Source organism: Hemiscyllium ocellatum, chromosome 1 (genome assembly GCF_020745735.1).
Source record: "Hemiscyllium ocellatum isolate sHemOce1 chromosome 1, sHemOce1.pat.X.cur, whole genome shotgun sequence".
Classification (NCBI taxonomy): Eukaryota; Metazoa; Chordata; class Chondrichthyes; order Orectolobiformes; family Hemiscylliidae; genus Hemiscyllium; species Hemiscyllium ocellatum.
The window spans coordinates 87474529-87501114 of NC_083401.1; the positions used below are offsets into that span (position 1 = coordinate 87474529).

The 26586-nt window shown below is 39.7% G+C and overlaps 1 protein-coding gene across 1 annotated transcript in view; it reads left to right on the forward strand.

Annotated features, from left to right (window-relative positions):
• Positions 1 to 1482: 1482 nt before the first annotated feature.
• fgl1 (fibrinogen-like 1) overlaps positions 1483 to 26586 on the forward strand; it is a 33873-nt gene continuing 8769 nt past the window's right edge. Inside the window, exons 1-6 of the mRNA XM_060823976.1 lie at positions 1483 to 1587; positions 1726 to 1804; positions 3159 to 3342; positions 10447 to 10606; positions 13515 to 13612; positions 25879 to 25967. Of these exons, the coding sequence (XP_060679959.1) occupies positions 1736 to 1804; positions 3159 to 3342; positions 10447 to 10606; positions 13515 to 13612; positions 25879 to 25967 (600 nt within the window). The 5' untranslated portion in view covers positions 1483 to 1587; positions 1726 to 1735. The remainder of the gene's footprint in view (positions 1588 to 1725; positions 1805 to 3158; positions 3343 to 10446; positions 10607 to 13514; positions 13613 to 25878; positions 25968 to 26586) is intronic.

Genomic DNA, 26586 nt, shown 5'->3' on the forward strand with positions numbered 1-26586 from the left:
ATCAATTAATAGCTCCTGGGTTCAGGGTACCTTGGAAAACCAGGCTGAAACCGTCACGCAGGGCTGGACCAAGACTGCTACACCATGCCAAGATCGCTCTGCCATACTGAGATGAGACCTCCATACAGGGTCTAGACCTCCAATGTTGGGCCATTGGAAACTGCCTCTGAAGGAAGAACGAGACGTCCAAGCCAAGATGAATCCTCCCCACCAGCACTAGACTTACAAGCTGAGCTGCTGGCATACCCAGAAACCGCCAAAGAAGACCTCTACCCCAGGGTAAGACCACCCTTCCTGGATAAGATCACCACACGAAGAGACCACCAACTGGGAAACCTCCCCACCAGGCACCAGGCCTATACTGCCACTCTGGGCTGCTGGAAGCCACCTTTCACTGGGCCTTGGCTGGGAGAAGAAGCTTACCACTGAATTCATTAAAAGAAGGTAAAGTACCATAATAAATGTCTATACTACTTATATAAAACCTTCTCTTTGTGTAATTCATATCACACAACCAACATATTTCTCTGTACATTTACCCAACATTTTTTACAGTGTGTGTAATTTATTTCATGAATCACGACTTGTGGTGGTGAATTTCTCTTTGCCTCATCAATTTGGGTGGGTTTTTTTTCAGAAAGAGCAGGGTTGCTGGTGAGTCAGAGTTGACAGGATTAGGGGCAGGTTAGCAGTGTTGAGATGGACAATCTCTCTTGACTCGTGGTAAAGGAGGAAGGCATGGACAGTGTCCCATTCTACAGATTCTCCTAAGAATCATGGAACTTAACAGGACGGAAGGATGCCATTGTGTCTGCACTGGCTCCCAGAAGAGTTACTCAGCTCGTCCCACTCTCCTGCCCTTCTCTGTGGCCCTCTAACTTGCATGAACTCTTACGAAGTTGTAAGCATTGTTAGAAGTTTGGCCTGCCAGTTTGCAAACCTGCTCATCTCATCCTAAGTTGGTGGACAAGTTCATGTTACCATTCTGACATCATCGCTCATGCCCGACTGCGGCATAGAAGGTTCCCTGCCTTAGTCTGTATTAGAAGGCAAGAGTGAGACCCTGCCCGTTATTGAGTTAAATACACTTTCAAAAATCCTCATTGTTTGGTACAAATTCCTCAAAATTATTTATTTTCATTCTCCTGCACTGAGCTATTTCTTAATTTTGTTTTAAATGTCATGATTTGGTCACAGATGTTCCCCTGTTTACCTCTGAAAAATAACACTATCCCATTTGATGAAGGACAGAGTAAGGCCACTAGCAGAAACTGCCAAGTCTGAATTCATTGCATGAAGTATAAACCTAAATTGCGGTTTTTTCTTCTAAAAAACAATCTCATTAGCTCCAGCTTTCTGTGCACTGGGATGTGTTCCTAATTCTGTTTTCCTTGTGGTCACCCTTGAATTTCCTTGGCTTTGCTGATCAGTGTTTTCTTCTGACAACGGTCTTGGAAAAGATTCCTGCCCACTGAGTCACGAGAGATAAAATCAAAAACACTGAAAGCAGCTGAAGCTAAAACTCTTCAAGTCCCCGCGCCTTGGAGCTCACAGGAGGAGTTCTGTTACTCCCATTCTCAGAACGAAGTAAGTGTTACATCTTTGTTCTTTGAATAGTTATTCAATATATTTTGATTGCTTCCATATCATAAAGTTGAAATCTTCGTCTCGTGATAATGTTGAGCTAGGGTTAATATATTTCTCTCTTAATGTTGTGTTTACTAGAAGTTCCAAAATGCAGCGAGTCTTGATTTCTGCGTGTTCCCTCTTGATCTGTATCTTGTTGCAGGACTGCAGCCGCGCGGTAAGTGAGCACAATGTAATGGGAAGTGGGTGGGTGTGCATGCGACATTTCTCTTTTTCCAAGAGACTTCAAATTCAAGCATTGTAATCAGATAGCAAAGTACATCTCTCGCAAGTTATTTATTGGATTTATTGTTTAGTTCATAGAACGTCTATAATATAAAAAAAACGGTTGCGTTGGAAAACCTTCCCACAACACAGGAAGAGAGGATGTGAATGAAAAAAAACTGCCCTGCCAGATGTTTTCTATTGTATTTCTGACCTCGGCCCTGCCTCCACCGCCCTCATCCCCCCCATCCTTTTCCCATCTCACAATTTACGTGAACTTTGCACTTCTTCTACACACTCCCGATAGCTTAATGCTTGCAGAAGCGGTGCTGACAAGAGAACTTGTTGAGGAATTTTAAGTACTTTGGCAATAGAGAGTTATACAAGTGTCAATTTCGCTTTTAGGGAACCAATTTGGTTTCCGCTTACGTCGCTGCGTTGTTTAGCCCACGCTGCTATTTTGACAGAAAAGTGCATGCATGATATCTTAACAGTTGAGTGGGATTTGAAGTTTAGTACACTGTTTCTGGCAATGCCCTATTCTTTTAAAAATTAGTTTCCTCAGCCATACGTACCAGGAAAGGAATGGTCAATGTAAATTAGAAAGATTCCCCAATGATTCTCACCTCAATTTGACTTTTCCGGTTATCCCGGGAACCCATGTAATTACAGAGGGAGAACTTTGCAAAGTTAGCGAGGTTTACAGCTGTTTGATATTAAATTTAAATGCAGTATTATAGACAATTTTAAGAAATATCTAAATTATTCATTTTTTTTTGCATTTATCATCTTTGAACTAATATTTTAATCAATTCAAGATTCAGAATTACAAAATGTTAGATAATCATAGCCGTGCAAATCACTTTGCTTATATCTGTCTCAAAATTAAAACTGAAGAAAAAAGGATAAAAATTGTTGTCCTTTCTGGCATTTTCAAATTTCAATTTTGCAGCACACATCGACACATACCAGTTGTATTTTACCTGTGATGTCATGTGGCACCACTTATGTTTTCAGATGTCTGCATGGTCTACTCTTGATATGTCAGCACTGTTACTTCTGTAAAAGTTCACTGATTTGCTAGTATAAACTAATGCAAACATCTGGCAATGGTAGGAATTTACTGCAAGAAAGCTGGCCTTTGATTTAAAAGGAGTAGACAACATTCCAGATTCACCATCCAGAATATGTTTGTCTCCATCTACTTGATAATTTCCTAGGACAATTTGACCATAGAAATACCTCACAATTTTCTTGGGAGATTGTTTTGAAGGTATATATTCTGAAGAGCTTGTTTGATTCCATAGGCACCAATTGACTGTCAACAGGAACAAGAACGACTGAGAGCTCAAGTGAAAGCTCTGGAATTACAGATTAAACAGCAACAACTACAGATTCAGCGGCTCTTAGATGAAAGGGAAAATGTGCATGACACTGATGCTTCCGAAGATTATGCTACTAATGATCTCAGAGGAAGAAATCTCTTTGCAGGTCACATATAATTTAGTTTTAACCCTAAGATTCTATAAGCATGAAGTTATGTTGGTAGTCACCAGGATGACAAAAAAAACTTAAAGTCACTGTGATTTTAAAAGAAATAGAAACTTTGAAAATTAACATACAGAAACATACTACAAAATGCACAAAGCAGTCAGATAACTAATGAAGATACCAGGATGTTTTACATCAAGCTCATCATCAGTTTAGTAACATTTGGGTACAGAATTAGCAACCAGTTTAACATTTCCTTGGGTCATCTACTTAAATTATATTAATAATTATATAATTAATTATATTAAGAAATAAATACATTTTCTTTCAAAGTTTATTGAAACTCTTAGTCAGGTAAGTCTATTTATGAGTGAACATTTGCCTGTTACACATGGCAGCAGAACAGAATAGTTAACAGTATAAGTTAGTTAAGGCATAAGGGATATTGTTTATTATTAGCTGAGACATACTAGAACGAGGTGGTTATGTTGTGTTTGTAATAATCACTAGTATATTAGAGCTAGACGACTGCATACAACATTAGTCACACACATTACAGGAAGGATATCACCACAGAAGAAATTTATAACAAGAAAAACAAAGAAGTGCAGATACTGGAAGTCAGAATCAAAAACAGAAATTGCTGGGAAAATTTAGCCAGTCTGGCAGCATCTGTGGAGAGAAAGCATGGTTAACCTTCTGAAGAAGAGTCACTGGATCTGAAATATTAGCTCTGTTTCTCTGCACAATTTATAACAAATTGCCAAGCCTGGAGGCAATTAGGCTGCAGATGTTTTCTTTGGAGAAGTGGAGACTGAGAGGTGAATAAAATTCTGATCAGTCTGGAGAGACTGGATTGGAATGATCAATTCTCCTTAGCAAAGAGGTTAATAATGGGAGGCATAGTGAAGGTTCAAAGGGAATTCAGGAATTGGGAAAAAAAATACCAAGATGATTGTGAAGTCTGGAACTTACTGCCTGAGGGATTGTGATAGCAAAAATACTTTTTTTTAAAGAACTGCTTTAATATGCTGTAATGTTCAAAGCTACAGACCAAGAGCTGGAATGTAGGAGTTGCCTGAGACCTCTTTTGCAACAGACAAATGCAATTGGTCATTTTTTCTGTTTCTAAATATTAACCTGCAAACTACTGTAAGTTGAAAGAATGAAAACCTTCCCACTGGACATTCTTAATACAAGTCAGATTGCATTTTTCCCACCATACTAGCCAAAAATTATTTCTAAGATCCTCCAATATTTAAGTAACAACTTGCTTGTAATAGACATGGAGACTGGATTTAAAGCTTTTGACAGAGCAATAAAAATTCAACACATACATAAATAAAATTTCATGCCGATTGTAGAGAAATATTAAATATTGAATGCTACAAGGTATCAGGTATAAGGTCACTTGTAGCAATGGTAGTGTAATGATTGGGATTACTAGTCTTAGTAACACTATGTCTCAGAATATTACAGCAAAGACACAAGTTCACTACAAGAGTTCATGGAATTCAAATTTAATCAATTACTCTATCTGGAATAAAAAGACTCCTAATGGTGATCTTGAAACTATTAAACGGTTGGAACGAAAGTCTGGGATCATCGCACAGCCAGTCTTACATGTACTTCAGACTCACAATATATTGGATCCTCAGTCATCCTTTGAAATTGGCTAGCAAGGCAATTCACATCAAACTGTGACAGAAAAGTCAAATAAGGAGAGTAAAGTTATATGGACCACCTATCGTCAAACTACACGCCAACGATAACAAGTGCGAACACCTGTCCATTGCCCCTTGAAGAAGTGGTTTCAGACCGACACAGATAGATTGACTGAGTGGGCAAGAATCTGGCAGGTGGAATGTAATGTGGGAAGATGTGAAGTTGTTTAATTTGGTTGGAAAACTGAGAACCAAGTCATTATTTAAATTGAAAGTGACTGTTGAATTCTGAGATGCAGAGGAATTTAGATGTTTGTATGCCCAAATCACAAAAAAATTAGCATGCAGGTACAGCATGTTACAAAAAGGTGAATGGGATGCTATCCTTCAATACAAGAGAAACTTAACATAATTGTGAGAATGTTATGCTTCAATAATACAGGGCATCGGTAAGGTTATATCTAAATTACTTTGTGGCACTTTATTTGCCTTATTTAAGGAAAGATGTTAATACATAGGAACCAATTTCAAAGAAGTTTACGAGATTGATACCTGGAATAAGTGGTTTGTCTTATGAGGATTGGTTGGACAGACTGGCGTTATTTCTACTGGAGTTTAGAAGAATGAGAGATGACTTCTTTTAAATGTATAAGATCCTGAATTGTCTTGACAAGGTGGACATGGAAAGATGTTTTCTCTTGTGGGTGAGTCCTGAAGCATTGTTTTAAAATTAGGGGTCCCCTTCTCAGGCCACATGAGAGTAGAATATTTTTCTCAGAAGATTGTGCAACTTCAGAATTCTTTGCCTCAGAATGTGGTGGAGACAGGGTCATAAAATAAAATATTTTTAAGACCGAGTTAGATTGATTCCTGTTAGGAAAGGGAATGAAGGATATCGGGGCAGATGGAATGTGGCATTTGAAAATTAAATGGATCACTCATGGTGTAATTAAGTGCCAGAACAAGCTTGAGGGTCTCATTCTGTTCCCATTTTGTATGGTCACACGTACTTATTGCTGATTCTCATCATGTTAAACACCATTTGGAAGAAGAATAAACATAACATCATGACTGACTGTACTGGCCAAGTTCTGAAAGACATACCTGCCAGAATTCAGGCCAGCAGCAGGCAGGTAGGAAAAATCTGCTGCCCTCCCCTTCACCAGTCTGCCTCTCCATATTCATGACAGACATGGAGGAATGACCACAACACCGTTCTTGAGCAGTCAAAGCCCCTGTCTTCACACTGATGTCATCACATTAAATGTTTCAGTTCTTCACGATTATTGGGTCAAAAATTCTGTTGCATCATCACCTAACCATGGGATCAATCCTGGTTTCAATGAGAACTGTAATAAAGCATATCAGGAGAAGCATCAGTAAAAGCTATTACACAGGATTACACGTATGCTGAACAGCAAAAGCAGCGCACAAACAAAATCCTGAAATAAGTCAAAATTCTACAGTTCAACCACATCCAATTGAGACTGGTGGTGAACAGTTAACTAACCAGAGGAGGAAGAGCTGCCAAAAACATCCCATTCTAAATGAAGGGAGAGCCCATCAGTGCAAAGGACAAGTCTAAAGCCTTGGAACCATTAACCTCAAAGTGTCAGATAGACATTCCATCCCAGCATCAACATGAGATCTCACTCATTTCAAATGTCAGTTTTTAAACAATTTGATTGACTTTATGAAAATTAAGAAATGATGGAGGACATTGGATGTTACAATGGCCATGGAAGCCAACAGCATCCGAGCTGTGGTAAAAAACATTGCAGAACTTCAGAATTAGCTGTGCCCTGAGCCAAGCTGTTCCAGTGCAACTACAACACAGCAATCTACCTGACAATGTGAAAAGTTGCCTAGTTAAGTTTCCTGTCTACAAAAAGGAGGACCCATCAAATCCAGAAAATTACCATCCCATCAATTTTTTTCTGATCACCAGCAAAGTGCTGACTAGTGTAATTGATACTGCAATTAGCCAGCCTCCAAGAAAGGGGGTGCACAATGTGTCAATACTTTCAAGAGGATCTATGCTCAACCAGTCAGAACAAGGTCATCCCTGTTCACCAGAAGAACAAAATTTGTGAGGAGTTTCTCTTCTCATCAAAGATTCTGTGTATCTAATACTCTTCCTACCAGAGTTTATCTATCTCCCAAATCTATTACTGCTAGGCTCACATGAGACAGAACCAGCTTACAATTACAGTAGCAACCCGGAAGGTAAATTATCATGATGAGCAAGTCACTGAATTTTCTGTTCATTGGCGTGGGCCTTAGGGTGCTGTATATGGATCTGGTACTGGGAGTTTGCTGTTAGCTGAGTTCACAGGGAACATCTGTACAGGGGTGGAAGGAGGAGACTTCAAGGAGTGGTGGATGAAAAGAAAGGAGGATGCTGTTGGGAAAAGGAGAAGAAGGAAGTTGTCATGGAGGAGCATAGAAGGAGACTGTTATGGGCTGGGGGAAGGGGAAGAAGGAAACTGGAAAAGGGTGGGCAGAAGAAGAGGCTGTAAAGAAAACAATCAGCATTGGAACGCTCAACTACCTAGGAGCTAGAAAGGCTTGAAATCACCAAAGTAATTAACTGCTTGAAAAATAAAAGTGGAATCTCTAAACTGCATAAGATCAGGAGATAATATTTGGATAATATTTATTGGATGCTATTTTAATTAGCTATGTTATTTATTAAATTTAATTCTATGGTTAAGACATGAGATGCAGTAAAAAAGATTGCAATTGCCTGGTTAAAATATTCCAATGTTTGGTATATGTGATGGAGCAGCTTTAGTTATGACCTCACCAGTTTGCAGAAGCAGTGTTAAAGGTGATGGTTTTACTTTTGCAAAAGTGTCTTGAGTTGTTTTAACAAAAATACTTTTATTCAAAATTATGCCTGTTCTCTTTGCCAATTTAAATACTGTGCTGTCTCGGAAATCACTGCCTTCTTTGTGTGTTGTTGTTCTAAGTTTAATAGAGGATTAATAGTTCTTCTTCTAATTTGGGTTTCTGTGTGAGTCAAGTACAGAAAATATTGTTATTATCTAACTGCATCACCAAATAAATGAATTCATGAGACATAAGCACCTGTAAGTAAGAAGTAGCCTCCGCAAATTATAAGAAAAATCTCAAAGAGCCCTTGTAAAATATGATTCTACAAAAAGCCTCATTCAAAAAATTGATTGCATAATATAAATGACCATGTGTGCAATTGTCTAACAAAAAGATGGTGAAGTAGGTCCTACAAAATCCTGAACTTTCAATGGACATTATAAATAAAGTTAAAAATCACACAACACCAGGTTATAGTTCAACAGGTTTAATTGGAAGCACTAGCTTTCAGGGCACTGCTCCTTCATCAGGTGGTTGCGGAGTATAAGATTGTAAGAAACAGAATTTCTAATAAAAGTTTACAGTGTGGTGTAACTGAAATTATATACCGAAAAAGACCTTGATTGCTTGTTAAGTCTCGCGTTTGTTAGAATGATTTGGAGATGCCGGTGTTGGACTGGGGTGTACAAAGTTAAAAATCACACAGCACCAGGTTATAGTCCAACAGGTTTAATTGGAAGCACACTAGCTTTCGGAGCGACCTGATGAAGGAGCGTCCCTCCGAAAGCTAGTGTGCTTCCAATTAAACCTGTTGGACTATAATCTGGTGGTGTGTGATTTTTAAATTTGTTAGAATGATCATGTTGGTTTCAGTTCTTTCATATGTAAATCCCAAAACTTTCTTAAAAGTTACATTCTCAAGTGAACTTAAATAATTGGTGTTTTGTCGGCCCAGATAAGGTATTGAAGGTGTTAGCTCCCTGTGAGGCTGTCTATGCCACAATGGTCAGACTGATTCTAATCTAAAAAACAGATTTACATAATTTGCATGTATTCATGCAGTTTTTCAGCAAAGTAAAATGTAATTCTGCAGATTCACCCCACAAACGTGTGTGTGTGTGTGTGTGTGTGTGTGTGTGTGTGTGTGTCGGTGTGACATCTCTTGACTTTTGACCAAGTATAGCAGTAAGGATCTCTCGCAAATTTGAAGTCAATGGGGTTTTGAGCAGAACTCTTGGCTGATTATAGTTATACCAAACACAAAAGAAAATGGGTGTAATTGTTGAAGGTTAATCATCTCAGCACCAGGGCCTCTCTGCAGAAGTCCTCTGGAGAAGTCCCAGCATTTGCAACTCCTTTACCAATGACCTTCTGCCATCAGAAGATCAGAATTGAGAGTTCCTCCTGTTGATAGTACATTGTTTGATATCATTCGCAATTCCTCAGATACTGAAAGAGTTTAGCCCACATGCAGCAAGACTACCAACAAGGCACAAGTCAGGAATGTGTTACTCTCCACTTGCCTCGATGACTATAGCTCCATCAACATTCAAGTTGCTAATCAAGAGAAATCAAACTGCTTTATTGGCATTCCATTTACAACCTTAAACATTAATTCCCTGTACCATGGAAGACAGTGACTGCAGTGTACATGATCTACAACATCTCACCAACACATCTTCAAGTATATCTTCCAATGCGTAACCTGTACCACCAAGAGGGATAAAGGCAGCAAATGCATGTGAACATCATCAATTATAAGTTCTCCTAGAAACCATACACCATCCAAACTGCGAATCATATCACTGTATCTTCATTATCGCTGGGTAAAAATTCTGGAACTCTCTTTCTCTAATGACAGTGTGTACTGTTACACAAGAAATCCAGAAGTATAGGGAATGGGAAATGGTGAAATTTAAATTCATTTCATGAAATATGGATTAAAAAGCTAATTGCAGTTTTGTGATTACGATTACTATCACTGATAGTGGTGTAAAAACCCATTTGATTCACAAATATCCTTCAGGAAAGGAGGCTTTCCATCCTTACCTGATCTGGCCTACATGTCACTCCAGACCCATTGCAAGGTCATTGACTCTTAACTGGCCCCTGATATGGCACCAGCAAGTCACTTAGTTCAAGGGTGATTAGTCATGGGCAACAATGCTGGCCTTAATGGTCTTGCCCATACCCTGTGAAAGAATAACTTTTTTTTAAAAAAAGTTCATTTATTTGCCCTTAATCTCATTAATGATTAAAGAAAATAATAAGCTACTTAGACTTTTGAGCATGTATTATCCCAAACCACTGTAGTCAGGTTCACACCCTAAACAGCCATACCCTTTGCAGGTTATGCTCAATAGAGTTGTGATTAAATAGATTTTTACTTCCCTCTCAGGAATGAATTGTATCTAATTCCCCTACTGGAAGATTTTCTTTGCTCTTTCCACCCCTTTTTGTCCAACTACATCTGTTCTAATTGTCTTTCATGTTGCCTATTTTCTATCCTTCTCACTGTTCCCCTACACTTATTCTTCTATCCTTCAACCTCCTTCTCAGCAGTAATGTGAACTGATAAAATTCTGAAATTTTATTTTCCATAAAGACTGTGCAGAGATCTACAACACTGGAAATAGACTGAGTATGTTTTATAGAATACAACCATTGTCATCTCCCACAAGCTTCAAGGTGTACTGTGATATGAGAGATGGTGGTGGCTGGACAGTCATCCAAAGACGGACTGATGGCAGTGAAAACTTCGACAGGTTTGGTCTAATTTTAAATGTTACATAACACATCTTGAATGTATTTTGAATGAATTAATCTGTTGAGAAAGAGTTCAAAACAATAATTAAGTATTAAATGTGCAGTTGTACACTGCATTCAATGAGCAGGGGACAATGCTTATAATCCTGCTGAGGCTATCCTTTAGAAAACACTCACATATCATTGACCCTTCTTTTGGTAGAAACTTTCAGCATTCTTTCCATAATATGGTCATTCAATTTTCCATCAAAATTTCAACCTGATGTTTCTGTTCTCAGAAGTTAATACTTTCATGTTACTAAATGAGCTGAATCTTTCATAGTTCATAGGAGTACAATTTTTCTTACAATGTGTTGCTTTGTTCTTGAACAAATTACAACTGTTTTTGTGAAAGGATGTAAGCATTTGAAGTTTACTGAAAATTTAATTGACATTAAAATTTGGTACTCGAAATGTAGGGCTGGAATTTATAGGGTCCTTTGTGACAAAAACCTGCTCTGAAAAGTCAGACAGGGGTCTTCTGACTGACAAAACATAATTAGAGAACGTTCTCACACAGAGAGGTAGCTGCCCAGTCGACATTTAATGTTTGTCATCTGGAAGAAGCCTTTTCCCAGAGTTGACATTTTACTTAGTCAGCAGCAGCACAAAAGGTCCATCAATGACAGGATTACAGCATGAAGAACTGGAGCTAATGCTGGCTGGGCTACAGCTAATTCCTGGTATCACTCGGGAGAAGGCAGCAGATCCAAAGGGAGGAGGAGGATAGGGAACTCAGTTTGAAAGGCCTGGAGATGGCGTGTTAAGTAGGGGAGGTGGTTGCATGCAATCCCCAAAGGATTCCCTTGTCCAACATCAGCCATGCAATGAAAGCTGTTAGATTTGATTTCCTCCTGCCATGAGAAAAGAACAATGGGAGTGGGATGAGGCACTTAATTGGCCATGAGTTAACCACAAAATGGCTGATGCACCCACAAGCCCTGTACAATATCTCAGGTTCTGGTTGGACAGGCAGTTAGCAGGCATGGCTGTGAACTGTATTTTACAAGCTACCTTGACTTCAAATATATTAGCAGGAGAATGTAATTTTAAAAAACCCATAGAATCACTTGTTAATGTGCACAAAATTACTTTTCATTGAAGTATAACAATTAAATAATTACAACCTCCATAAAGATATAATTTCTGTGGATTTTGCTGCAAATATCACAATGGGAAAATCCTCTGCCAAATAATCAGAGCTCTTAATAATAAAGAACATGTCACATTATTACATTTTACTTCCACACTGTCGATATGATACGAAATTTGTGCTTTATGACTGAAAGTCAGAAACAAATGAAGAACACTTTGTTGAACAGTAAGCAAATGTTGTCTGATTTGATCTTAAAGAACATCATTCATCCATTTTTATCAGTGTCTTTTTGAAAGTAATCCATTCAAATTTATGCTGCTGAACTCAGATCATCATTTGAATAGTGCAATTCCTTTATGATTGCTGAATCAAAATCCTGGAACATCATATCTAACAACTTTACCACATGGACTGCAGAAGTTCAGGAAGATAGTTCACTGTCACCACCACATTCTCCAAGCCAACAATTGCACATTCTGTAAAGATAAGGCTATTTAAAAAAAAGGTGCCTCTGAAACAGGAAATTACACATAATAGATTCTTGGAGATTAGAAATAAAGGAACATGCAGACCATTGTGAGCTATCAACTCAGTCCCAGTGAAAATATACATCTTAATACACGTAGTAAAGGGTGTGGTTTCAGCCAGTGAATTATATATTATTTATATTGACGGAACAATTCAATAAAAACAGATGACTGGACACATCTGATTTCTTAATCTGCCTGTGAATCTTGTTTTGTCCTTAGAATGGCAAAACTCAAAAAGGCCAATCAAAATCCTCTTTTCTGGGTGTATTGATATTTTTAAATGCACTGGTATCAACTTTGAAGTATCAATTGATGTGAAAGCATCAGCCCAGTTTAATGATTGTACCTATATATTTGAATCAGCTTGCTCACCCTAGTGGCGTGACCTAATGCTTGTAGATAACTTCTTCTAACATTGAAAATCAGAAGAAATGAATAAATATAAGTTGATTTTTTTCCAATTTTTTTACTGATTAATTTTTATTGAATGCTGAGTCATCTTGTAAGTCAAATAGGTGACACATCAAATTATATTTGGCTCCTTTATTTCTTCTGAACGTGTTAATCATTGCCACTAATGAAGCCCCTTGCAACACAACACTGCAGCACTCTTGAAGATAGCTACCTGTCACACTCTGCCCAACTCCCATCACCTCTGCCAGGAGAAATGATAGGGGCAATATAAATAGCCCAGAACTGTGAACAATCTAAAGTCCCAGCAGACGTGTTTCTTCCTTAAATTCCTACCTCCCTTCGGTATTTACGTTCCCAAGCCTATGATTCATTTTAAAAATTGTGTTCATAATTTCTAGGAGGTTACTTTTAAACATAATTATTCAATTGATAAGGTGTTTTCATTTCAAATCAATTATGGATATTCAGGATGATTAATAATGAATGTTGGTGTATATTTCATAATGGATGTGCTCACATCAAATTAATAATACATGTGTACTCTTGTTAAGCTTGAAGAAATCCAAGACCATTAATGACAGTTCATATTGTTGAGCTTATCAGCAGTTGGATATGTAATTGTGCTTTGTACTAAATTATTTTTCACAATTTACATGAGGTTGTTTATGGTCCTAAGCACGTAGAAACCAATTAATCCTGTTTGAAAGTATCCTCAGATGTATTCATCAATGGCTTCCATTCCTGGTTGCTTTTTTCTTATACATGCTTTTGTATTTAATTCTCAAAAAAAAATGAAATATAATCCATTGCTTCTTTTTTTAAATCAAGAGTCTGGTCAGATTACAAAGAAGGTTTTGGAAACTTTCAATCTGCCAATGGAGAATACTGGATTGGAAATGATAACTTGTATCATCTGACATCACAGGGTAAGTATTCCAATATCTTCGCTATAATGGGCTGTACTAATTTCTAGCTGAAATATAAATTGATCTGACAGGTTACAATAGCTGCAATGACCTCCTGCCAGCTTTTTCATGAGAACAGAAACAAATTTAATGTCTTCAGAAGTCAAAGAAAAGTGAAGATTCTGCACAAAAGATGTCTCTTTGATCCTTCGTCCCATCATTGCTGAAAGATTGAGAGGCAATTAGAAGTTTAAAACTTTATTTTTAAAACAGATTGTGCAGAAAAGCTGGAACCACTAAAGATGTAGTCAATGCGCAGTCAAGGCAAGCACTGTGGCTGTGCCATGAAATGGCAGAAGCACCAGCTCCAAATATTTAAAGATCTTGTCTCTGAAAAGTTTGCTTTGGTCAGAGTGGCTTTTGTGGGGCAGGTGAAAATTCTTGCCAGCCTAGTTTGTCCCCTAAAGCTCTCCAATGCAACATTCAGCCCGTCACACTGTAAAATTATAATGTGTTGAGTGTTCAAACGTTTTCATCGCAGTGGTGGGAAATAGTCTCATAGCTAATTCATTCTTTTTCAGCATTTCTAAATTATCAGATTTTTTACCATCCTTAGGTTCACTTTCTTTTCACATTATGAAGGATAGTAATGCCTCACAAGAAAATAACTTTCAAAAATATCCTTTGTCTTTTTCTATACTTTTTTCAATCTTGGTCATTGTGCCAAAATGATTAAATTATGTTAATTTTTAAACAAATATCCATCGTCCATTTTCAAAATTATTTTTGTGATGTGGGTTTCACTGGCCAATCTGGCATTATTTTTGCCTGTTTTTAGTTGCCTTAAGGAAGTGATGATTGATCCAAATCAGTGCAATCCAGCAGTATTTCAGAAAGTAGCTAAAAACAAACCATGTTGGTGTGGGACTGGAGTCACTTACAAGTCCGACAGAAAGCCTATTTCCTTCCATGAAGACCATAAGGCATAGGAGTGAAAATAAGGCCATTTGGCCCATCAAGTCCACTCCGCCATTCAATCATTGCTGATGTGCATTTCAACTCCACTTACCTGCACTCTCTCTTAATTCTCTCGCCCTTAATTCTTTGTGAGATCAAGAATTTAGCAATATTTGCCTTGATGACATTTAACGTCCCAGTCTCCACTGCACTCCGTGGCAATGAATTCCACAGGCCCACCTCTAAGTGTCCCGTCATTTCTGTTCTAAATTGACTTCCTCTAATTCTAAGGCTGTGCCCACAGGTCCTAGTCTCCTCAACTAACAGAAACAAATTCCCAGCATCCACCCTTTCTAAGCCATGCATTATTTTGTAAGTTTCTATTAGATCTCCCTTCAACTTTCTAAAGTCTAATGATACAGTCTCAGAATCCTCAGCCATTCATCATATGTTAGGCCTACCAATCCAGGGATCATCCATGTAAATTTCCCCGGACACGCTCCAGTGCCAGTATGCCCTTCCTGAGGTGTGAGGCCCAAAATTGAGCACAGTATTCTAAATGTGGCCTAACTAGAGCTTTATGAAGTCTCAGTAGCACATTGCTGCTTTTATGTTCTAACCCTTGAGATAAATGAAAACATTACATTTGCTATCTGAACCACTGACTCAACCTGCAAGTCAACATTAGAGTCCTGGATGAGCACTCCCAGATCCCTTTGTACTTTGGCTTTATGAATTTTCTCACCATTTAGTAAATAGTCCGTCCCTGTATTTTTTTTTGAAGTGCAAGACCTCGCATTTGCTTACGTTGAATTTCATCAGCCATTTCCTGGACCACTCTCCCAAACTGTCTAAATCTTTCTGCAGCCTCCCCACCTCCTCAGTACGACCTGCCTGTCCACCTAACTTCATATCAGCGGCGAACTTCGCCAGAATGCCCCCACTCCTTTCATCCAGATCATTAATAATATAAAGTGAACAGCTGTGGCTCCAACACTGAACCCTGCGGGACACCAATGGTCACGAACTGCCATTCCAAAAAAGAACCTTTTATTCCAACTCTCTGCCTTCTGTCAGACAGCCAATCCTCAATCCATGCCAGTAGCTCACCTTGAACACCATGGGCCCTCACCTTACTCAGCAGCCTCCCGTGAGACACCTTATCAAAAGCCTTTTGGAAGTCTAGATAGATAACATCTACTGGGTTTCCCTGGTCTAACCTACTTGTTACTTCTTCAAAGAATTCTAACAGGATTGTCAGGCATGACCTCCCCTTACTAAATCTATGCTGGCTTGTTCTAATCCAACCCTGCACTTGCAAGAACTTAGAAATCTCATCCTTAACGATGCATTTTAGAATTTTGCCTACAACCGAGATTAGGCTAATCAGCCTATAATTTTCCATCTTTTGTCTCTTGATCCTTTCTTGAACAAGGGGGTTACAACAACAATTTTCCAATCATCTGGGACTTTCCCTGACTCCAGTGATTTTTGAAAGATCACAACCAACGCCTCCATTATTTCTTCAGCCACCTCCCTTAGAACTCTAGGATATAGCCCATCGGGGCCAGGAGATTTCTCAACTTTTAGACCTTTTAGCTTTTCTAGCATTTTCTCTTTTGTAATGGCTACCACACTCAACTCTGTCCCTGACTCTCCTTAATTGTTGGGATATTGCTCAAGTCTTCCACTGTGAAGACTGACACAAGGTATTTATTAATTTCTTCAGCTATTTCTTTATCTCCCAGCACTAGCCTTCCTGCATCAATTTGGAGCGACCCAATGTCTACATTTGCCCTCGTTTGTTTCTTATGTATTGAAAGAAACATTTACTATCATTTCTAATATTACTGGCTAGCTTACCTTCATATTTGATTCTCTCCTTCCTTATTTCTCTGTTATCCACTTTTTGTTTTTATAGATTTTCCAATCTTCTGATTTCTCAGTGCTCTTGGCCACTTTATAGGCTTTCTCTTTTTCTCTGATACATTTCCTGATGTCATTTGTCAGCCATGGCTGTCTACCCCGCTCCTGGATAATCTTTCTTTTCTTTGGAATGAACCTCTGCACAATGTCCTCAACTACACTTCTGCCATTGTTGCTCTCTTGTCTTCCCCACAAGCTCTCCTTCCAATTTTCGTCAGTTCCTTTCTCATGCCCCTCTTGTGCACCTTTATTTAACTATAACACCATTACATTCAATTTTGCCTTCTCTCTTTCAGACTGCAGACTGAACTCTACCATATTATGATCAATGCCTCCAAAGTGCTCCCTTACTTTAAGATCTTTCATAAAGTCTGGCTCATTACAGAGCACTAAGTACAGAATAGCCTGCTTCCTTGTGGGCTCCATCACAAGCTGTTCCAAAAACCCATCCTATAAGCATTCCATGAATTCTCTTTCTTTGGATCCACCAGCAACATTGTTCATTCAGTTCATTTGCATATTGAAGTTCCTGATGATCACCATGACCTTGCCTTTCTGACATGCCCTATCTAGTTCCGGTACATCTTGCCCCCTGGTCCTGACCACTGCTGGGAGGTCTGTACATAACTCCCATTATGGTTTTTTTTGCCTTTGTGGTTCCTTATCTTCACCCACACAGACTCCCCATCATCTGACCCTACGTCATTCAGTGCCATAGATTTAATTTCATTCTTAACTAACAAGGCAACCCCGCTCCACTGCCCACATCCCTGTCTTTTTGATAAGTTGTAAATCCTTAGATGTTTAACTGCCAGTCTTGAACCCCCTGCAACCACGTCATAATCATTCATGATGATTTGTGCCATTAATTCATCGACTTTGTTACGAATATTACGAGCATTCAGGTAAAGCACCTTCATGCTAATTTTCTTATCCTCATGATTTCCATCATCTATTGTAATATGTAAGTTATCCTTCTCTTTTGCTTCATTCCTAGTCTGCCTTGAACTTAAACCCTGCACACATGCTAACCTGCTGCTTCTCTTTCTCCTTGACTCCATATCCCCTGTTGCTTTTCCTTTCCCTTCCCCGGACTCACAATTTTAAAGTCCTAGTGACTACCCTATTTATCCTTTTTGCCAGAACATTGGTTCCAGATCAGTTCAGGTGGAGACTGTCCCATCAGTACAGATCACTCCAGTTCTAAAACTGATGCCAATGTCCCATGAAATGGAATCCCTCGTTCCCACACAAATCTCTCAGCCACATGTTTACTTCCCTAATTTTTTTATCCCTATGCCAATTAGCACATGGCTCGGGCAGTAATCCAGAGATTATGACCTTTGAAGACCTGTTCTTCAATTTCCTTCCTAGTACATGATACTCTCCAAACAGGTCCTCCTTCCTAGCCTTGCCTATGTTGTTAGTGCCAACATACAACAACTGGATCTTCTCCCTCCCGCTCCAGTATCCTTTCAAGCTGGTCAGAGATGTCCTACACCCTGGCACTGGGCAGGCAACACATCATGTAGGACTCCCGATCCGGCTCTGTCCCCCTAATTATAGAATCCCCTCTAACAACTTTTTGCTCCCCCCTCTTGAATGGCTTTCTGCACCATGGTGCCATGGTCAGCTGGCTCATCCTATCCACAGCCCTTTTCCTCATCCGTATAGGGAGCAAAAATCTCATACCTGTTGGATAAGTCCAGGGCTGAGGCTCCTCCACTCCTGAATTCAGAATCCTCCTACCTGCCTCACTTACATGAAGATCATTGTTAAACCAGTTGGCTTTTAATGCAAACTGACAGCTTCATGAACACTTTTGCTGAATGCATTTTTATTTTCAATATTTATTTTTAGATTGACTTTAATACCAAGTTACAACAATGTGTTACAAAAATTTGAGTTCGTTCGATCTGGATTATTAGTAGAGTGATACAGTCATGACATGCCCACTCCCCTGCAGTCTGTAGCAACACTGGGCACAGGATGCAAAGGCACATTTTACATGTTTTTGGGTTGTAAATATAAAAAAACATAAACTGTACCAGGAGTAGGCCACTTGGTCCGTCAAGTGTTTAGATTAGACTGGTGTTGGAAAAGCACAGCAGGTCAGGCAGCATCCAAGGAACAGAAAAATTGACATTCCGGGCAAAAGCCCTTCATCAGGAATAGAGGCACAGAGTCTCCAGGGTGGAGAGATAAAAGGGGGGGGGGCGCGGGGGCTAGGGAGAAGATAGCAAAGAGCACAATAGGTGAATGAGGTTGGGGATGGAGGTGATAGGACAGAGGGGAGAGTGGAGTGGATATGTGGGAAAGGAGAATGGTAGGTAGGACAGGCCATGAGGACAGTACTGAGCTGGAAGGTTGGAACTGGGGAAAGGTGGGGGGAAGAATGAGAGACTGGTGAAGTCCACATTGATGCCCTGGGGTTGAAGTGTTCTGAGGCGGAAGATGAGGCATTCTTCCTCCAGGTGTCGGGTGGTGAGAGAGCGGCGGTGAAGGAGGCCCAGAACCTGCATGTCCTCGGCAGAGTGGGAGGGGGAGTTGAAATGTTGGGCCACGAGGCAGTGGGGTTGATTAGTGCGGGTGTCCCGGAGATGTTCCCTGAAGCGCTCTGCGAGGAGGCGTCCAGTCTCCCCAATGTAGAGGAGACCCCATCGGGAACAACGGATACAATAAATGACATTGGATGTGCAGGTGCCCACTTGGTCCTTCAAGCCTGGTCTGCAATTCAGTATGATCATAGCTGAACATCCAACTCAACATTTTGTTCATTGTTTCTTCCTGTATCCTTTGATCCCTTTAGTCCTATGAATGAAATCTAACTCCTTGAAACTTGCAACGTTTTGGCCTCAAGCCCTTTCTATGGCATAGAATTCCATAGATAAGATTAGATTAGATTAGATTACTTACAGTGTGGAAACAGGCCCTTCGGTCCAACAAGTCCACACCGACCCGCTGAAGCGCAACCCACCCATACCCCTACATTTACCCCTTACCTAACACTACGGGCAATTTAGCATGGCCAATTCACCTGACCCACACATCTTTGGACTGTGGGAGGAAACCGGAGCACCCGGAGGAAGCCCACGCAGACACGGGTAGAACGTGCAAACTCCACACAGTCGCCTGAGGCTCACTGACTCTTGGTGAAGAAATTTCTCCTCACCCAGGAACTAAATGGATACCTCAAATGCCTAGACTATGACCCTGTTTCTGGACTCCCTGGTCATCAGAAACATCTTTCCTGCATTTCCCCTGTCTAATGTATATGAATTTTAAAAGTTTCAATGAGACCCCCCCCCCCCCCTCATTCTTCTAAACTTCAGTGAATATAGTCCTAACAAATCCAGTCCTAATTTGGAAAGTATGTTCTGCAGTGTGGACTAAACTTTTGCCCCTGATTATAATTCACCCATCTGTATCGGTTTAGACAAGAACATACCTTGGGCAGAAAGCCAGCACTATGCACAGATCAGAAGCTCAGGTGTTTCTGTGAACTCTGGTTGATATTCACCACTGAATTTCATTTATATGTCTTTACAGGGGAAAGTTCAACACCCAAGGAAGTTACAGTACATCTGCCAACATTTTGGGCTTAGGAAATGGAAGGGCAAATTGGGAAGGAGCAAGACCCTGGACATTAGTTGTAGGGCCTTTGTTTTTCTGCACCAAACCAAAAGGTTTAAACTTTGTTGTTTAGCACCTCTGTATCTTCAGGGAAAGGCTTTACTGGGTGTGCCTCTCATTATGCCACTAAAATAACTCAGTGGTCAGATATTAATCACAGGAGTCTCATTTAGATTTATTCACAACATTCTATTTGAATCAAATGAGTGCCTTTGTCATCAAAAGAAACATAAATACTCAATCCACTGCAAAACAGGAACAGAACAACAAACACAGTTGCTCACTTTTAACTTGCAATTATTCCTAGCATCTCATTTCTTTCCACCTAAAGTGATAATTAATAAACAAAAGATGACATTTATTTCCCACTGCTGCCAGAAACTATGTAATTTGGGACTCAATATATATATGAACGATTTTCTTTCAATATTTTCATTCATTTTCTCTTTAAAGCATTTTACTCATATGAATGTAGGAACAGGAGTTGATCTATCCAACTATCATGTTGGTTCCATATCCCAAAATACACCTTGTGTTATATCTCACAGTCAGTTAATCTATATACCTTTAACAGGCACAGTATGTAAATATACCTTTAAGAGACATGTGCAGGATATCATCATAGCATGTGACCTGAGGATGTAAAGATCTCAGACTCCATCTCAACTCTGGTCATTTGAAACATGGCATTCTGATGGAAACAGACTACTGCTTGTAAACAAATAACTCAATGTTAGTGCAGACACTGAAGTTTCTATGAATGTAATATTTGTATATATTGGTGAGCTGTAAAAATCATCTATTGGATTTTTCAATATTGTGGGATCCCTGACCCAGTTACAAGGATAACATAAGCATCAGTTAAAGACACCGTGCTGCATGCAAAACGTACATCACCCTTGGCAATCAAAAGTTTTATAAATCGCAAATTTAAAATCATGTATAATCCATTATAATTATTGGAGGACAATGGAGATACTTGGTTTGGGAGAGGGCCAAGAAGTTGATAAAAGCTGCAAATAGGTTTGGAGATTATGATGAGTACTTCATCTCCATACATTCCTTGTGATGCAACCATAAAGACATACAGGTTGTTCTGCTATGACATGTGTTTCGTTACCGCAAATTTGTTGTCATGCGGTTGACGGACTGGGGACACTGTTTCTAAAGCATGAACATTTAAAACATGTGTTAGCTGCAACAAAATTACATCACCAACACTTTAAGCGCTGTTTTGAAAGTGCAATTTTTCTAAAATGTGAGGTTTCACAAGAACACAACCATTGTGTTATAGAAGAACTACCTGTATTAAATAAAAGCAGGCTTAGACCATTTGGCCCCTTTAGATTGCTTGACCAACTTCACGCTGCCTGTTAATTTGCAGATTTCCTAGATACTGCTCAAGCCAACTGTGCTATTGGTTACATGCATGCCTCACCAGGCACTCAAATTTATGCCACACTTCAAGTTAGCTTGCAACTCACTTGCATCTTATTTGCTGGAATAGTTTGTTCAGTGATTCTGAATAGGAAGAAGAGTAAATTGTGATGTGACAGTGCAGTGGCATGTTCCCAAATGTTCTGACACTGACATTACACTGCAATCCCTGTTGGAAATGGCAGACAGGAAGAGAGAAGTTTTCTGGTTGTAAGTTTGCTTGCTGCGCTAGTAGATTTGTTTTCAGACTTTTCGGCACCATGCTAGGTAACATCATCAGTGAGTCTCCGGTGAAGTGCTGGTGTTATGTCACACTTTCTATTTATGTGTCTTGGTCTCTTAAGGTGGGTAATATCATTTCTGATTCATTTTCTCAGAGGATGGTAGATGGGGTCTAAATTGATGTGTTTGTTGATGGAGTTCCGGTTTGAATGCCAGGCTCTAAGAATTCCCGTGCGTGTCTCTGTTTGGGCTATCCTATGATGGATGTGTTGTCCAGTCAAAGTTAAGTCCTTCTTTGTCTGTATGTAAGGATACTAGTGATAGTGGGTCATGTCTTTTGGTGACTAGTTGGTGTTCGTGTACACTGTATAGTCAGAGGTCAGTGCAGTGATTGTAACAAGTTCAGCCAGGTGGACTTCATAGAATATGTGTTCCCTGATTGGAGCTGTTCACCTGGGCTGATCAGGGAGCACTGGCTGACTGATTAAAAACTTGCGTGTCAGACATCCTGTTCACTCTGCGAGCTGACTTTGAGGGAGCTGGATCAGTATCAAGGACTTTCCATGTGTAAGTAAAGGATGATCTGGTGATGAGATACAGGGGGAGGTTGAGCTGTCATCCTGATAGAGGACAGTAGGTTTGAGCACCATACTTTCTATGAAACCTAACAAACCCCTTTTGAATGTTGGTGTTCATAACTATGGTGACAGCAATCTGTTCATGGTAGTTCCAAGCTGAGCTTGTAGGAGAGTAGTCAGAGATCCCACTGCAGCATCCAAATATTGGCTGGTTTCTGCAATGAAATTTAAGTCATTACCAATCGGCTTTGCACAATGGATGCATCCACAAGTGGTTACAGGGTCACGATTTCAACACTGGAGAGTATGAACCTAAGCTTGGTGCAAAACCCTCAAACAAGATGGTGCTGAATTTCTCCATGTTCCTAAACATTGTACACAGAAAGGCCTGTCAATGCATGAAGCAATCAATGGGTACAAATATCAGCCTTTCTTTTTATGCCATCCCATTGAAATCCTTCACAAATTCCTTTGCCACAGAACTCATGGGTGACCTTTCCCTCTTTACTCACTGCCTTTCAGAAGGCAGTGAGGCAGAATATCTGTGACAGTCGATGTAAGGAGTCAAGCTCTAAGGAGCTTGATGTGAAAAACTAAAATAATTCAATAACTTCAGGCAAGTGATCAAGGTCAGTGAACATGTGTTCAAATGCATTTCTTACAACTATACCTCCTACCTCTCCCATTGCTCATTGGATCAATCTCTCAGCTACTAATCTCTTCAATCATAACCTACGTAATCTTCAAAGCTTTACCTCATGCTCACATACATAGCAAGCCTCTCGTCTACCTCATATCTTGCATACACTGCCAGTTATTCAACATTGACAAGACCAAACTTATCACATTCACTGGTGCTTTCCTCTCTCTTAAAGAGTTAGAGGCATATAATAAAGGCAGCAGAATGTAAACAGGTACAGCAACATGTACATTTCATGGAGGAGATGGTGCTCAACAGATCAAACCATCCACTGCTGAAACCACAGCCAATGACAGTTAAATCCCTTGAGTTGACTGTATTTTCACATTCCAGGTACCTTCACCCCACAGTAGCTTCTAATTTGCAAACTTCAAATGGTTTGAGCATGCACTTCTTGCTCCCCACGTGTCCCCCACTCCCCAACCCACCTTACCTCACCGCAAACTCTCAGATACCAAAGGACTGATACCTGGCAGTGCAATGGAGGAATAGCAACTGATAAAAGACCAACAAGACACTCATGGTGAAGAAAAATCATCACTTGATTTTACACTTGGAGTCACCAGGTCAGATACTGTCTATGTACCTGATTTAGAGAATAAGATTGAGATGGACTCTGCATGTGGTAAGACACATTATACAAGTAGTTTGCAGCAGATAGTACAAGAGCAGTGTAGGTGCCAGTTCACTAGAACAAAAGTTGGTGCTATCTTAAGTTTCTGTATTGTAGTGCCCTAGAATTTTATGAACCACAAATGTTGGCAGCACCAACTTGAAAAACAGAACTCAAAATGTTGAAAATCAGTTATACAGCTTGAACACATGAATTCAGAACAGTAAGATGGAGAGAAAAATCACTAAACTCTTACCAGACCAACTCTCAGGTTGCTGTCTCTTTGGAAAGAGAGATGACTGAAGGTGATTTCACCTGAGGGTCACCACACCTTAGGTCAGGGAACAATTTGAGAAGGAAAACCCTTCACTGTAACCTCAGCCAGTGTGGAAATTGAACCCATGCTCTTAGCGCCACTCTGTATTGCAGACTAGCTGTCCAGCCAACTGAACCAACATAGCCGTGCAACCACTTGGTGCAGTGGTTGGAATCTTGCAAAATCTCTGATATTCTGGAAAGATTCCAGCAGCTTTGAAAACCACAAATTCAAGAGAGAGGAAACCTCATGCTAGTTATCTAGGAGGTGTTATTTACAAAATGCTGGAATCCATGATGAACGAGATAGTTGTTAGCACGCTTAGAACATCATAATAATCAGGCAGAGTCATAGTTTCATTAAATGAATTTTATTCAGATAAATTTATTGAAGTTCTTTGACAATGTTAACCAGCAAAGGTGGATAGAGGATAACTAGTGCATCTAGTAACTTTGGATTCGCTAAGATGCCACATAAAACAATACTGCACAAGATGTGACGTCATAATATTGGGCTGATATACCAGCATGGATGAAGGATAACTACTCCAGTATAACTCATGAACTGCTGAAGGTATCAGTGCTGGGACCTCAACTATTTACGAAATGCAGTGGTGAATTTGATGAAGGGAAACACAGTATTGTAGATACGTCTTTTGAATCATATCAAGTTAGGCACGAAAGAAAGGGGTTTCAAAGAGCCTATATCAACAGTGGTAAGGTGGAGATTGTTGAAAGTGTCAAGTTCCTGTGAGTGATGATTACCAACAATCTGTTCTGGCACACCCACAGTCAAGAAGGCCCAACAATGCCTTCACTTCCTTTGGAGGCCAAAGAAAATCAGCATGTACATAAATATTTGTAACAAGTTTCATAGATGCACCACAGAATGCATTCACAGCTTGGTATGGCAACTGCTGTTCCTAGGGCGGTAAGAAACTACAGAGAGTTGTAAACACAGCCCATCATGCAATCTAACCTTCCATCCATTGACTCCGTCTACACATCCTCACTGCTTTGGGAAGGCAGCCAACATAATCAAACTCCCCTCCCACCTAGGTTATTACTTTTTCCAACCTCTTCCATCAGGCAGAAGATACAAAAACACACATACCAACAGATGCTGTTATCAGACATCTGAATGGACCTCCCAAATTTTAAACTTAACTATTGATCTCACTCTTTGTGCATCTTCTCTGCAGCCGTAACATTGTATTCTTCACTCTGTTCTGTTATCCCAATGCATTTTGTATGGTATGATCTGCCTGTGCCACACACACAACTTTTTTGCTGTACCTAGCTACATGTGACAATAATAAATCAAATCACATCAAATAATATGGGAAAATCTGAGGGTGAAAGACTGCAGAATGCTACCATACAAATATTTGAGTATCTTTGTACATGAATCATAATGTTTGCCTGGAGGTACAGTAAATAATTAGAAAGGCAAATGGAATTTAGGACATTATTGCAAGTTGGATTGAGTATAAAAGTGGGAAGTTTGGCTACAGCTGTGCACGGAACAGGTCAGGCTGCACTTCGAGTATAGCAGCTTGGTGTTTACTGCAGGAAGGATACACAATAACTTTGCACCCAAAGCAACTTACAGAAGGTTCATTAGTCTGGTTCTAGGGATGAAGGCGCTGTCTCATGAAGAAGGGCTGAGTGGGTTTGACTTCTGCTCAATGGAGTTTCTAAAAATGAGAGGAGATCTTATGAAACCTATAAGATTCCAAGGGGGCTTGGCAGAGTAGATCCTTGAAGGATATTTCCTCTTATGGAGGAATCTAGAAGTGGGGACACCGTTTAAACAGTGAAACAACCAAGGTTATTCAGGGTTGTCATTTGACAAACTAACCCGACAGATAGATGAAAACTTAAGTTTTTCATATTTTTCTATCAGGAAACTATAACTTGAAAATTGATCTTACTGACTGGGATGGCGAAAACCGTAATGCCCAATATAGGAGTTTCAGAGTGCAAAATGAGCAGGTGAGGACTATTAAGTGACTGAGTTAATCAAATTTATAATTGTATCTTTTGATCTTTGCTTTGCTGTAATTCATATTGTTGTACCTGTTTGCATGAGTGCACTGGAAATATGTTTTTAAATTGTCAAGGGAAAAATAACCAAATCTTTTAACAAACTTTGAGAAGGAATAAGTGATGTTAAGTGATTGAAACAGAAACCTTGTCAAAGATGTTGCAGCTCTTTTTGTGGATTCAAGGAACCCAGATATTGTCCAACTAATGCACCATTTCATGTAATGGCTAAACAAATAAGGCAACAATTTACATACATAAAATGCTGTCAAATTTGAAAAACTCTCTTCCAATTTAATTAACCTTTCTCCAGAGCAGCACTATGCTCCCTCAGAGCCAAATCACAGCCCTGCTCAATCTTCATCATGTACTGGAAGGATGCAATGATCATGTCTTTCAGTCCACTCCATGAGTCAGCTGTCTGGGGACATCAAAGTGTCAGCAATTTTCAGATGTCAATCAAAATAGGCCCATGTCAGGTGAACTTTCAGCCTACTCTTTCAACGGCAAGAATCATTCTCTGCATCCAATTCTGTGAACAAAATTATTCTTCGGTCAGGTGATCAGC